We start from the raw sequence: 16,102 nt of genomic DNA on the forward strand, positions 1-16,102 counted from the left end.
TACATATGTAGATGTGTGTGTGTGTGCTTGTGTGTGTGTGTGTGCATCCACATGCACATATCTCCCAGTATTGGTGATTGAACCCAAAGCCCAGAAGCTGTCCCTTGGCTTTTTTGCTCAAGGCTAGCACTCTGTGACTTGAGCCACTGCTCTACTTCCAGCTTTTTGGAATTTAATTAGTGTCTTCTGGTCTTTCCTGCCTGATTTGGCTTTGAACACTGATTCTCAGTCTTTTGAGTAGCTAGAATTATAAGTGTAAGCCACTGGTGCCTGACTCCTATGAACTTTTGAGTTTGAGTTGTCCAGTGAAATCAAGGTCTCAAAATAATGAGCATTTTTACTCCAAGCAAAAGATTTGAAAATAAGTTTTGGAAAATTTAGGGTTTTGTTTGTTTTTTAAGGGGCTTAGGACAAACTTAAATCAGATTTCCCTTGACATGTTCTATCCTTGATTTCCAGGCAACACCATCTTCTTATGTCTTCTCTTTTGCTAAAATCATCTTTGGAATCATTTCCCTGTGGAAACGGATCTGCAACTTCCCCAAGCTCAATGTTACTTAAAGTGTTCTGCCTCCAAGTCCTTGCTGGCCAGTGGAGTGGGCCTGATCATTGATTTAGAAAAGCTTTCTGAGGAGAAGAATGATTTTTTTTGTAAACATGACTTGCCTGGCTCTCTTCTTGGGCTCCTGTTCCTTGGGTCAGGTCATTGAAACGTTCATCTTGGCCTATTTTGCTTCAGTATCTTTGGCTTCATCCGGGGGTCTTTTCCCAAGGCTGATGAACGTGGGAGCTTTCAAGAATGTTTCAATTGTGCCAACACAAGCAATGTGTGGACTCACAGGCCGAAGCCCATTTTGTCCTAGCTCTGAGCCTGTTTCAAGCAACCAGGACTGTATCCAGAAGTTTTGTTTTCAGGATTGCCCTTACCGGTCTTCTTCCCCCACTTACACCTCACTGTTACCAACAGGCCTCGGGAACTGCAGTATGGCAGATTCTGATGACCAGCACCCACACTCTCAAAGCAATTCTACCAGTTTTATTTTTGGAAATCACAAGAATTGCTTTTCCTCTCTTCTTACTCCAAGGCTGGCAGAGGCTTTGACTTTAGCTGTGTGGTTGAAACCTGAGGAAGAAGGCGTAATGTAAGTGCTAGTATAGGTTTTCAGTTTTCCTGGGTCCCTGCACAAGTCAGGCAAACACTACAGAATGCATATCGTTGAAAAATAAATTCTACGGTATTATTTGCTGTTCCAACTTTACAGTTTAAATACATGTCTTTTCTGAAATGTTTTCTCTTTTCTAAGAATAAGCCGGACCATGAAAAAGAACATGACAAAACAATTTCATTGCAGGCAGACATGTTTACACCTGAATCATTTGTTTCTGAGAAGGGAAATTGAACCTTTAGTCTAGAGTCTTTGGAGACTCAGTGAGGTTCTTTTCATAGTTGGTTGGGTTTTTTGTGGTTTTTTTTTTGTCCTAGGTGCTAGAAATACAAATCATTGATATTTTCAAATTCTTGGTTGAGGTGAGTAACAAAACGAAGAGAAGTAAATGTGGGAAGGTATAAAACTTTTATTAGGTAGATATCTCTCCAAGGATGTAGAGGTGTGTTTTTATCATTCTTCTTTCCCTAAAAGCAGGTGTTTGCTTGGTTTGGTGGAAGATGTCCAATACTCTGAGCTCAACATATGATTAACACTCCATTGAAGAAAGGGTATAGCTTTTATTTTAAATTGTTTGTATCTTTTGCTAAGTTGGGAAATGGATAGGTAAGGATGAGAGATACCTCAGAATGGTTTTGCTATTGATCCCACCAGGAAAGCTTTCAAAATGAGTTCAGAAGAGGACATGCTCATTACCATTTCACTTTTCATCCCCAAATCTTTTCTCCACTGATAAATACTACTGTGACACTCTAGAGCTCTTACTAAAGGTAGTTTTGTGACATTTTGAGCTTATCGTCTTTCTTCCTGTAAGGTTTTCAGCTCTTCTTGTGGGATTGTCTTTGTAGAAGAATTTGACCGAATCCCTACAACTTGTGAAATGAATTAGAAAAGTATATGCATCTCATAAGCAAATATGAGTTAAATAGGGAGGATTACGAATTTTGTTTTAAATGTGGGGCGAAATTAATCAAAAAATCAAAAACGATTATTACTGTGATGCCTATAGGTTCCCTGAAAGAAAACCTTTTTTTTTGTTTGTTTTTTTCTCACTTTGGAAATTCCAGTAACTAAAGCTATTATGTTTATGTTACTAGCATCTGAAGAGTCTTAAAACATGGCCTCTTGAGAAAAAGAGGGAGGGTACAGTATTTTTTCCCCAAGCTTACAGGGACATCTCTGTACCAAATTTGTGTTGTGTTGGCATTGTTTCATACAAATAAGACAGAGGGTATTTATAGAGGTTGTAGCACATGGTTTATGTATTTGAGAGTTCCTTGTTTATACCAAGGTCATTTTCATTCTCAAAACCGAAACACCTCTGGGAATTGGGAGAATTTCTGGGTGTTTGCACTAGATAAGTAAAACAAACAAAAACATGGATTATCCAATTATTGTTTATTCAGGAGCAGAATAAATCCAGTTCCTAAATATTTTGCTACCTGTCTTCCTCTCACTGTTTATTATCTACCAAAGCTCGTATGTTTACAAGCAAACAAAATAGCAAGGAAGATAATCAATAACATATTAAGAAATGCATTTTCGGTAAGCTTGGGGAAATAAGTCAGCATTTGGTAAATACATTCTTGAGCAATAATCGAATTCTCACTTGTAGATTTAAGCTCAAGAAAAATGAACCAGAGGCATCTGCAGATTGTTTTAAGTCTTACATGCAGGGGATACAGAGAAATGCTTTTTAATAAATTACAAATGTGCAACTAATAAAGAGTTAAAATATTTCAGTAGAATTTATGTAAAAATACCTTGATGATAACTATAAGCATTTGCCAAAATTAAAAATATGCTCACTCCCATGTCTGCCCAATACCCAATTGTATGTAAAAAGAACAGAGATTTAGATTCAGTTAAAGTGTGACTCTTAATTATCTCCAATGTTGCTCTGACCCCCCAACTCAGAGAAAAATATGGTACATATGCAAATAAATGATTTGTGAAAGATCATCAGTTTAAGGAAACTTAGAAGCATATTTACCAGTCATTTTTGGTTGGCCACATGATTAACTTTGCTTTGTGGATGTTTTTCACTGACTTTGAACACTCTGTGAGGTCTTCTGTCTCCTAAGCATATTGAGTATATTCATGATTTCAGGGTGCGGACTGATGTCCGTTCTTACATAGGCAGCAGACTTGTGGGTGAGTACAAAGGAGAGACCCCTTAACCAGTCTTGAGCAAGAAAGAGGATTTCAGACTGTTGGTGGGAGTGTAAACTCATTCAACCACTATGGAAAGCAGTATGGCAGTTCCTCAAAAGACTAAACGTAGAGCTCCCCTATCACCCAGCAATTCCACTATTTGGCATTTATCTACTCGTCCAGAAACAAGGACATACTAAATTCACTAGCACAATGATGTTCATTGCAGCACCATTTACCATAGCAAAGATATTGAACCAACCCAGATGCCCCTCAGTTGATGATTGGAACAACAAGATGTGGTATTTATACACAATGGAATTCTATGCTACTGTCAGAAAGAGTGACATTGTCCCATTTGTAAGGAAATGGAAAGACTTAGAAAAAATCATATTAAGTGAAGTAAGCCAGACCCAAGGGAACTTAGGCTCAATGGTTTCCCTCATTTGTAATAATTAGTACAAACCTAGGACTCTCTTAGGAGAGGATTACAATAGCAAAACACCTAGATATATAAGGTAACAAAGGATGAGGCTAAATGAAAGGATCTCCAGGATATGGAAACAAGAGGTCTATTGTGTATGATTGTTGCTCATAATGTACTATTTTATATCTCTTCTCCTTTTTTGCTTTTTGGTTAATCTCGCACTGTTACTGGATCTGACTTTGTTACCTAGCATAATGTATATATGTTTCTTTGTTTATTTTAAATGGGAAAGGGAATGAGGGGAAATCAAGATAATTGGGAGGGGGTGGGTGGAGGAAAATGGGGACGGAAACATGAAAAGGGGTATCAATGTGTGAGAAGTAATGCACCTACTATCTGGCGAATATAACTGTAACCTCACTATACATTACAATAAAAAAGAATTTTTAAAATAGAATAAACTTCAATGCTATTTAAGAAAAGAAAGAGGGTTTTAGGATCAGCCCACATGTGTACAGATAATGTAGACAGAGTAGAAGGAAACCAGGTGAAAATAGTCTCAGGGTTCGAAAGGCATTCTATCAAATAAATATAGAAGTCAACTTTTATGTAAAGAACAGGTGCCAGATGTAGGGGCACCTGCCTATTACCTCAGCACTAAGGATGGCAAGGTGAGAGGGTGGCAAGACTGAAGTCATTTCAGGCTATGTAGCAAGAACTTGTCTCAACAAAGGCAAACAGAAGTGGCAGTTGACCTAGCAAGAGACCTGGATATTTGCTAAATTTTCTTCTCTGGTAAAAGTGAATTTATCAGAAAAAGATTCTTCTTTATGCATTCTTATACACTTCTGAATGACCTTTTATCCAAGGTGATTAGCTTAATCCCTGTGCTTTGGATGGGATTGTGGTCATGGAGATATAACCAGTCATCTAACATTGCTTTTTGGAGAGTTGATGTAACTGGAGAGCCTGTAGCTGTCTGTCCTTCATTTCATCAAGGGAATTCAATAGAGCAATTCTGACTGCAGGGCTGAGGATTTAGAACCTATGGACACTAAACTGTCTTTACATTAGAAAAAAATGAAGGAAAGAAAGATGTGCCCGGGTGACTCACTACTCAAGCAGGATGTAATGTATCCTACCACTTCCTCTAAAGGAAATAGCAGAGGAAGTAATGACCCAGCAGACTAAATGTTAGTTTTGCAGAATGATTCAACCACTTTACTTTCTGTCATGAATATCTAATGATGGGTATTGAGGCTCAGGGGAGTATATTGTAAATAAATAATCTATTTGTATTGGAATAAAATGACATCTTAGTCGGAAGGAAACTGACTTTGAATAGAATGATATTCAGGACTGTATTCAGAGGGCACCAGTTTGAGTGGAGTTTGGGGACACTGTAGCACAACACTAAGCCTTCCAACAAATGCTGACCTTTTCTCTCTCTTCTCATTGCTTCCTAAGGTGCGTGATAGAAAAGAGGGCAGAGAAGCAGGTAGTGTTCAAACTTACAATATCTGAGAAAAAGACCATGTTTTATTACCGCACAGTAAATGGTTTGCAGCCACCAATAAAAGTAATGACACTGGGGAGAATTCTTGTGAAGAAATGGATTCATGTTAGTGTGCAGGTGAGTAAAATAAAAAATATTTAACATTTGGTTAAACAGGAGGATCTGTCTTCCTTTTCCTACTCTATTTGGCCACACAGTGTGAAGTAATATCCTTTAGATTTGAGTATACGTAAATGACAGTCAAAGAAGAAAATACATCAATGATTTAATGATTATTTCTTTATATACTAGAAAATCTGCCCCCCAAATTAGTATCAAACCTCCTCCAGAAGCTTAAGCATGAGGCATTTTGTAGTAAAAAATATGTTCTGTAAATTTTTGATTCATTGAAGTAGCATATTTTATTTTATTTAAAAACATGTAAGAACTTTTTTGGTATCAAGTACTTATTTTACTAATTATGGCCATATTAAAACCCTTTCTTGTTTTTGCTATTGTCTTTGTTAGGTAACATTCGATGCTGTGAATAAAATCTGGCTGTTGCATGAAAACGTTAACCTTAGAACTAATGAACTTTACACTTGAGGCACTCGAAAGGTGTTATATTATCATTTTTCTTGTCAACCACAGTTTGTCTGAGCCTTGGAAACTGTGAAAGGCTGAGAAAACTGTGAGATGTCTGGTATTTCCAGTCCCTGGAATAGAAGCACAGTTTATCCTTTGGTTAACTCAGGGCAATAGAATGGCTCCACCTTGCCAAGAGGCAACTTTGCTTTTAAAATAAGGGGTGTTGTGCACTACAATTCCTAGAACTCGCTAGTTTGCAGAGCAAACCCAGCTTGCAAGAGAACATGTTCGACCCCTTGTTCATTTTATGCATATCCCCTCAGGTGTCAATGTATATTTGTATGTGGACACACAAACATATGCACACACATATGTAAATATATATAATTTACTTATATATAAATCTATCATTTCTACCATCTAGTTCTTTCTCTGTCAGACACCCCTATGTTTCTCAGATAGACTTGAAAATTGTCATTTGGGTTAAATTTATTATTTCAGGACAATTCTTATTTTTCATAATTTGTGTATATTGGTCTTGAAGCTAGAACTTAGTGCTTGGGTGCTGCTCCCAAGGGTTTTTTTTTTTTTTTTTGCTTAAGGTTTAACATTCTGTTTGAGCCACAGTTCCACCTCTGGCCTTTTGATGGTTAACTGGAAATAAGAGTCTCGTAGACTTTCCTGCTGACTGAACCACCATCCTCAGATCTCAGTCTCTCAAGTAGCTAGGATAACAGATATGAGCCTCTTGCACTTGGCGTGGCAATTTTAATATATTTTGTTTACATCCTTGTCTTGTCTAGTTGATGATGAAATTCTGCCTTGCATTTCCTCAAAATTGCATTAAAAGCCTTAGGAAGTGAACATAAAATGCATATGCAGAAAGGTAATACTGATTGGTTTTGAGACGCTACTGGCAAAATATTATGCAATCAGCATGATACACCATCTTGACTGAGATCTTAGGATGTGAGTTGAGTAAATGTTGGTTGCACAGTGTTTTCAAACAGCTAGGATTAGTGGACACAGAGGAGGAGGACTGAGTTTTGATGGAGATTGAATGATATCTGTATGGTACTGTCAGTAATCTGGCCATTTTCACAAAATTAATTCTATCCACCTATGAGCATGGGTGGTCTTTCCATTGTCTAATGTCTTAAATTTCTTTTTCAGTGTTTTAGTTTTTATTTATTGTAGATATAATTCACTGTTTAGCTATGTTCTATTTCTTTTTCTGGTTTCTCTCTCAGTGGATGGTTACTGAATATTAAAAAGAAAAAAAACACTACTGATATTTTATGTTGCTTTTTACAGCAGTACTTTGCTTAATATTTTAAATGAGATCTAAAAGTCTTTTGAGGAAGTCCTTAGGATCTTCTAAGAATAAAATAAGATCAGACCTGCAAGTGTGGATAATTTTTATGTCTTCCTTCTCTATTGTATTACTTTTCCTGCTTTATTGCTCTGGCTAAAATTTCAAGAACTATATTGAATAAGATTAGTAAAAATTAACATATTTATTTGTCTCTTTTCTGATTATAGAGGTAATGCTTCCCATTTTTTAATTACATAAAATTGTAGCTGTAATTTTGTTATATATAGCTTTTTATGTTGAAATACCATCCTTTTATAACTGATTGTTTCAGGACTTTTCTCATGAAAACACATCAAATTTTATCACATGCTTTCTCTTTATCTTTTGGGAAAATCATATGATTTTTTTAAAGCTACTGTACAGATTTAATTGAATCTCCATCAGAAAAAACATCTGATGAAAATTTTTCCCAGTATCAGAAAAAGCAATCCTATGATCTATGTGAAACTAAAAGATCCTCAATAGCCTAATAAATCTTGACCAAAAAGAGCAGTGCTGGAGTATAATTTCAAATTATACTACATAGTCATGGTAACAAAAGCATCATAGTTCAAGCTAAAACATATGTGTAGAGAAATGGAAGAGAGTATACAGAAACAAAGCCACACAACCATAGCCATTGATTTTTTTTTTTTTAACAAACGTACTCAAACAAGCAGTGGAGAAAAGGGGAGCCTTTTCAACAGAAGAGCCAGATTACCCAAATCCATTCCCATGCCAGACTTGGTGCCAGAAACCAAGTATTGATAAGGGATTTAGAGATTTCTGTCTCATTAGGCAGAAGGTAGAAGTCATAATAAATGACTGGTTTAGTTGTGTTTCAAATTAATAAGACAATATTGATTGTATATACATATTTTCATTCATCCTCTACTTCAAGCTGCTAAATTAGTGTGTGTGTGTGTGTGTGTGTGTGTGTGTGTGTGTGTGTGTGTGTGTTTCAAAATAAAACATATATCTCTACTCATGGAATGGCTTAGAAATAAGAATTTATCATGCAATGGTCTGGTGATATAAAATTAATTATATTTTTCCTTTAGATGGTAAACCAAGTAATAGCTTTTTCAACAATAAAATCAGAATTCTAGTTTCCAAAAATTGGGAAAGGAGAAATGATTTTAAGTAATTAAATCCCTGGGCAAAAAGAATATTAGGAACAGATAGACACAATAAACATCAGGCATCTAATTTCCTAAGCAATGACAAAAACCCAATACAGTTATAGTGACAGATTTTAACAGCATTTCTTTGGAAACTTAGCATCCTGAAGGAGAAACCTATTGAAAAATGATTAGATTTTAAATTAATACTCTTTCAGGGACTTGATTCAGACATAATTGCCAATGGAAATTTTACTTTGGGGTTTAATATATTGGCTGTTTCAAATTATATCAAGCTGAAAATTTTAGTCATGTTTTTATACTAAAAGTAGAGAAAATCAATTTATGCTTTTTATTATCAAATGGAGAACACAGATAATATTAGAAATTTTTAAAAGCTTAGTGATCATATTGGCTTAGTACATATTTTAGTTATTTGTGATCTCTTTTTGTAATCTTTGGAATATGCAGACTAATTTTATTTACAGAGTTTAGTATCTATTGGTAGATATATTAGCCTGGAAGTGCATGCATTTAGTTATTTAGGGTTTTTTTGTTTGTTTGTTTTGCTTTTTGTTTTTGTTTTTTGTTTTCTTTTGTTGTGTGATTTGCTTGGACATTCTTCCTGAGCTCTTCAGCTCAAGACTACTGCCCTACCCCTTGAGCCACAGCACCACTTCCAGTTTTCTGGTGGCTAATTGGAGGTAAGAATCTCATGGACTTTAGTGCCTGGGCTGGCTTTGAACCTTTATTCTCAAATCTCAACCTCTTGACTAGATAGAATTACAGGCATGAGCCACCATACCTGGCTGCATATAATTTTTTAAATGAGATTTTTTTTTGCCTATCCTGGGGCATGGACTAAGGGCCTGAGCATTGTACTTGGACTTTTTCAAGGCTTCACCACTTGAGCCACAGCACCAGTTCTGACTTTGTCATATTGAGGAATTGAACCTGTGTATTCGTGCATGCCAGGCAAGCACTCTACCACTAGGCCAAACTCCTGGCCCCTAGTTGCATATAAGTTAATTTAATTTATTTTTGCCAGTCCTGGGCCTTGAACTCAGGGCCTGCACACTGTCCTTGGGCTTTTCTTAAGGCTCTACCACTTGAGTACCATTTCTGCCTTTTTTCTATGTATGTGGTACTGAGGAATCGAACCTCTGGTCTTCGTACATGCTAGGCAATCACTCTACCACTAGGCCAAACTCCCAGCCCCTTGCACATAATTTTAATGAAAGCATTTTCTATCCTGTGAAAATAGTTCTGGCCCTTAAGCAATGCATATATGTGAGCATGTGCACATGCATCCATATATGTGTGTGTGTGTGACTGAGTGTGTGTGTCTGAGTATGTGTGTGATTGAGAGAGAGACAGGCAGGCAGGCAGGTGGAGAGATGGGGAGATGGAGAGATGGAGAGACTGAGAGATGGAGAGAGAGGCAGAGACAGAGAGAGACAGACAGAGAGAGAGATTGAGCTAGTACTAGGGATTGAGCTCAGGGACAGGGGCCTGGTGCTCTTGCTTAATTCTTATGCTCAAGGCTGGCACTCTATTGCTTGAACCACACCTCCACACCCAGCTTCTCGCTGATTAATTGAAGATAGAAGACTGAGAGATCTGTCTTCTGGACCTGTTTTTGAATGATGATTCTCAAATCTCAGTCTCCCAAGTAGCTAGGATTAAATATTATGTATAAGCCATTTGTACCTAATAATTTTCACATATTTATAGGACCAATAGCATCAAAAAAATCATCTTAAGTATTCACCATTCTGATATTTATACTAAATTATGGTAAAAGAAAATAAGACCAAATTGAGCTGCCCAAATAACCCAATGATAGATTTAAAGAGAGAAATAATAAGCAATGAAGTTGTTATATGTTATTTTGAAGGCTACTAGATATATTGATGGTAGAAGTATTTTATGGAGGTAGGAAGCTTTTGTACTGGCATATAGCACAAGTATTTGTTGGGGCCTGATCTCCATCTCTGAGGCCTGTTCACCATTCCAGCTCAGCCGCCATTAAAGGGCTTTGGCCAGGTATTCCTGGCATACCTCTCTTGATGTATTTCTGTGTACATGACTCAACTGAACCCCCAGCCCATGCGCGCTTTCCTGCACCGGTCCCACCCAGTACCTAAAAGTTTGCCCTGGCCCTTAGTAATATGATAGCACCTTGGACTTTTTTCTATTGGCTGATCTCCCCTTCCCATCTCCTCTTTCCCCCACAGTATATAACTAAGTGCCAGACACAATAGAGATCTGCTGCGCTTTTATGACTAACACAGCTCCTGGCTCAGTGTTGCTTTCTCCCTGGTAATTGGGGGAGGGCTGGGCTATTGACACTTGCCATCCTGCTTGGCTCCGGGGGACTTCAGGCTGGCCCTGGGTGTCCTTCTCATACCCCCATGTTGCTGGAGAGCAACAAGTATTCACTCATTTTAATCCAAATCAGTCTAGTAATTGTTATTAAAACTGCATTGCATGCATGTCCTGATGGCTTACCCCAGTAATCCTAGCTACTTAGGAGGCTGAGATCTGAGAATCAAGGTTAGAAGCCAGCCCAGAAACAAAGTCCATGAGATTCTCATCTCCAGTTAGCCACCTAAAAGCTGGAAGTGCAGCTGTGGTTCAAAGTGTCAGAGAAATAGCTGTGAACATAAAAGTTCAGGGACTGTACTCAGACCTTCAGTTCAAACTCTGAGACTTGCAAAACAAAAACCAAATAAAATCTGAGAGCATGAATGCAGTTCAAATGGTAGAGCTCTAATCTTGAGCAAAAAAGCTAAGGGACAGAGCCTCCACTCCGAGTTCAAGCCTCAGGACAGGCACAAACAAAGAACAGCAACAAAGTATTTAAAACCCTAAATTAACTTTAGTATCATTAATCAGTACGTGGAGTTTATTGTATCTACACTAAGAGTTTTGTTCAGCTAATTGTGAATATAAATTTCACATCAAAATATAGTTTTGTGATGTTTATCTTCTTTATATTTGAATGTTACCAATGTAATTTTCAAAGCAAAATTTTAGGACCTAGTCTGATCTGTCTGTAGGAACATTGTCAATCAGGACATAGAGAAAATCATGAATATATTGACATTTTAACTTTTAAACTAGTACATGAAGATAAATTTAGCTACTTATTTTTGCTGGAAAATGGCTGATTCGTAGCCATTAGCTATAAAACGTACTGTGTAAAAATAAATATAAATATCATGGTCCACGTCTGTTATACATACTACTAAAATTGAAAGCTGTCATAAAAAGAAGAGTGTTTTCCAATGTTCACTTAGTTTTTCAACAAACTCTGGTCTTGCAAAGGCCACTATGGTAATTCTGTCTATTTTTTAATGGTTAAAATGGGTTGGTAGTGCCTTTTAAAATCTATATTACCTAATGGAATTGTCAGTTAATATCATTTTCACCTAAAAGTCAAGTATAATAAGACTTAGATTATTTTTGCTTTTCTTGTGGGTAGACGTTTTGTGCCCAAAGGGCTCACGGATGCCTTCAGTTATACATGATCGATTTGTACGAACGTCAGAAAGAACAGTGTGCATATAACCTAGGGCAGAGTTTAGCCTATGGTATGTATCACTTGGTAATGGAATGGAGAATATGACTTTATTTAAACATGGACTTGAATAGTTTTATTTTCCCACACCATAATGCTCTAAAATGTAACATTCAGAAGTATTTCATGTAACAATATTGTCTGGGTAAAGAATAAAAATGTAATTTCAAGACCAGTTTATGTATCTACCTAAGAGAAAGGAACAGTAGGTTGTTTTTGCTTTGTTTTTTTTTAATTTTCCAAAGAATGGGAAGGCTTTCACAGCTTAGCCAATTTTTCATTGGTCTAACTTTATCAGTGAATCGATATTAATAAATCATCACCACTGTGCTCTTGTGTTAAATATAGAGAGAAATTTCTTTCTTTTTCCTGGAGATTTGATGAAGGAATGCGAAGACAACTGAAAAATAAATAAGCCAATAACATTTGCTTAGGCTCAGTGTTGAGTTATTTTTAGCCTAGGCAAAGAAAAAAGATAGGAACAGGGGTAGGTAGGTTAGAAACCAGGTGGCATACGTGGGGATTGATTTGGGAACAAAGCCAAAGACTGTGTGAGAAACCCAGGAACTTGATGATGGGGCACAGGTCATGCCAAATTTCTGCCAACTTTACTATGCCAGAGGTGACCAAGAAAGTTTCCATTGTAGATGCCCAGGATAGAGCTTAAAGTTATTTGTTTTCTGGGATGTAAGCTTTTAGTGTAGTGCTTCTTATCAGGCCAGAATGTTGCAGGTAAACATTTTGGACTATTGTGAATTTATAGATGGTAGATGGGTTCAAAGGTGGGGTGGACATGATTTAGAAAATGATAATCAGAGCAATGAATTTTGTGAGAACACACATTTGGACAATCAGTACCATTATAAGTACAGTTTTTTTTAAATATATGCAATAGTGGCTCAAAATTCCTAGATATTAAGTTATATGTGAATGAAATTAAAGAGAATCCATGCCAAAATAGTAAAGTGAAAAAATATGCCAGAATTTTCTAAATTTGTGAGCTTGAAGTCTAGCATAGGAAAGTGCTTCTTTTCTACTTTTAAGAATTATTTTTTCTGAACATATTTATGATATCGTGATAACAATACTTTTATTCAATGTGGGATAATCAAATCATAGTACCCAGTCTTCCCAACATCTTAAGTATTAAACGTGTGTGTGTGTGTGTGTGTGTGTGTGTGTGTGTGTGTGTGTCCTAGAGTTTATACCCTGTCAGGACCTTGGAACGCATTTTTGCTCAAGGCTAGTGTTCTATCACTTTGGCCATAGCTCCACGTTTGGCTGTTTTTGTTGGTTAAATGGAGGATAAGAGATTCTTGGTCTTGTCCAAGCTTGCTTGGAACCTCTCGCCTAACATCTCAGCCTCCTGAGCAGGTAGAATTAAGAGAGGTGAATCACTGATATCCAGCTGTTTCCTATGTGTATTTTCATGTTTATTTGTATCGTGTGTAACTGACTCATGTAGTGATTAAAATAATAAGCACTGCTTGATCATGGCTAAATGAGTACCAAGGATAAGTTCTTCTATTAATTAGTGAGAGCTTATCAAAATTAGCATCTTTAATTGTGAACTGTTGTTAATTTTGGTTTATTAGGTACACTGTCCGAAATCATTAACATAACTATAACTGGGCATTAACCATAGATGCTCACTTTTTAATTATGTAGCAGAAGCTTTCATGGTAAATGTACTTTAAATTTTATTTTCATAACAAATTTTTGATTTTTTTGTTTACATTTTTAGACATCTATCATGTTGGGCCTTTAACAGTTCAGGGAACAAGCACAGTTGAAATATTGGTTGAAGAATAGAAAAGTTTCAGATCTAGTGTGCATGTGTATGTGTGGATATATATATACATATGCATAATTATGTAATAATTGAAACAAATAAAGTGAAATATTTAGATGTATGCATCTGTCAAGTCATCTCATGGTCCCCGTAATATGTACAGTAATTATGTTTTCCATGTTTTTGCCAGTCCTGGGCCATGAACTCAGGACCTGAGCACTGTCCTTGGGCTTTCTCAAGGCTAAAGCTCTACCACTTGAGCCACAGCCCCATTTCTGACTTCTTTCTATGTATATGGTACTGAGGAATCGAATCAGGGTCTTCGTGCATGCAAGCACTCTAACACTAGGCCACACTCTTGGCACACCAATATTTATGTACTAAAGAATTTGAACTGGTGGCATGAGTTTTTAGAAGAGCAAGTTATTAAAACTGTTTTAAGGGCTGGGTGCAGTGGCTCACACTCTTAATCCTAGCTACTCAGGAAGCTGAGATCTGAGGTTCGCAGTTCAAAGTCAGCCCTGGTGAGACTCTTATCTCCAATTAACCACCAGAAAGCCAGAAGTGATGCTGTGGCTCAAGGGATAGGGTGGTAACTTTGAGCTGAAGAACTCAGGGACATCACCCAGGCCCAGAGTCCAGGCCCCACAACTGGAAAACAACAAAAAAGAAAAAAAAAATTTAAGGGTTAGGTAGGTCAGTGGTAGAGTCCTGTAGGTGATTCCATACCTAGCCCTGAAGGAAAAATATCAACATTCAAAGACAAACTGTATTTCTTTTTTTCTTTTTCATTCTGGCACTAGGACTTGAATTCAGGGCCTGCACACTGCTTTTTCTCTTAACATTGGCTTTCTGCCACTTGGAAAGCCTCCACTTCAAGCATTTTGCTAATGAATTGGAGATAAGAGTCTTAAGGACTGAATGTTTCTCCTGGCTAAGAACAATGATACTCAGATATCAGCCTCCTGTAAGCTAAGTTGACAGACATGAACCACCAGCACCAGGCTCAAAATGCATTTTTTTAGTTTGAATCTATAGATAAATTATCAGTGATTAGCTAGCCTAATAATATTAAATAACTTACAGATACAATTTTGTAATACTGTAGTTTGAAGACCTTTTGCTTGCTAAGTGAGCCATGCCTCCAGCCTCTTTTCACTCAAGCCTAGCACTCTACCACTTGAACCATACCACTGCTTTTTGCTTTGTATTGGTGAGATAAAATTCTCTAGTACGTCTTGGCTTTAAACTGTGATTGTCAGATCTCAGCTTCCTGAGAAATAGGATTATATATTTGAGCCACCAGCACCCAGCATGGAAAGTAATTTTTGAATAAAATGAAATTCAAAAGTTTTTGAAAGATATTTTCAAGTATTTAGTAAAAGAATGAATACCTAACTACTGGCTCTGATAACTGTTATTTCCTGTAGTTTTAATATATGGATTTTACATAGTTCTAAGTATCCTTAATCCACATATAATTTTGTTTCCCTAGATTTTCTTTCAACATTGAATCAGAAGTGATTTCAGTGCAGTCTTATAAGTCAAGGAATAGATGAAGTAGATACTCTCTGATAGAAGATGATGATGTAAATTGCTAAAGAAGGAACTGATAGGAGAGTTCAGAAAACTGCTACAATCTGGATTGATTTTCTTATAATGTAGCAAGTTATATATTTGACCTTACATCCTGTAAAGATTTGTCCTTAACTGAGCAATTTGTCTTGGACTATAAGCTGTGAGAAGGATGACAGTATTTACATAACATTAACCATCCATCTACCCAGCTAGATCTGTTGGTTTCTTACTGAGCAAGGGTTTGCTGTGCATCCTTTTATGAATTACCCCATGCAGAAGGTGTGCATCAAACTACTGAGGACTGGTGGAGTGATTGGGAATATTCAACAGAAGTAAGGAGAAGCAGTGTTTAATCTAACGCATTCTTCTTGGTGGAAAATACATGCAGAGAGAAGAGGGGTGGGTGGAAAATTTTTCAATATATAGAATAAAGGCTTGAAACCAAAATGTAAAGAAAGATAAATAGATGGATGGATAGATAGATAGATAGATAGATAGATAGACAGACAGACAGACACTGGCAGCTAGAAGGTCATGGAGCCCAAGGGGAAACAACTCTAAGCAAGTCACTTAACCTCCCTCACATTAATCCTCTTGTTGGTAAAATACAATGCTTATATAAACTCAATACATGTCAAAAAGTATCTGCAAGGCATTGTTTAAAATTGACCATCTAGATTTCTTCATGCACGCCTAGCTATTATTTATTAAGACATACTGGAGGCAAGTCTCAAGTGGAAGTAAAAATAAAAAGCAGCCTGGCAAAGGGAAGAGTTGAGGTTAAGTACAATGCAATAGAAACTCTTCTACTAATCCAGGAGGACTTCACCTGTCAATCAAATCT

The 16,102-nt window shown here is 36.8% G+C and overlaps 1 protein-coding gene across 1 annotated transcript in view; it reads left to right on the forward strand.

Annotated features, from left to right (window-relative positions):
• Positions 1 to 657: 657 nt before the first annotated feature.
• The window catches only part of Ush2a (usherin), a 606,255-nt gene continuing 590,810 nt past the window's right edge, over positions 658 to 16,102 (forward strand). The window contains exons 1-2 of the mRNA XM_090341196.1: positions 658 to 1,142; positions 5,215 to 5,380. Of these exons, the coding sequence (XP_090197322.1) occupies positions 658 to 1,142; positions 5,215 to 5,380 (651 nt within the window). The remainder of the gene's footprint in view (positions 1,143 to 5,214; positions 5,381 to 16,102) is intronic.

This window comes from Megascapheus bottae, chromosome 10 (genome assembly GCF_031878675.1).
Source record: "Megascapheus bottae isolate mThoBot1 chromosome 10, mThoBot2.hap1, whole genome shotgun sequence".
NCBI lineage: Eukaryota > Metazoa > Chordata > Mammalia > Rodentia > Geomyidae > Megascapheus > Megascapheus bottae.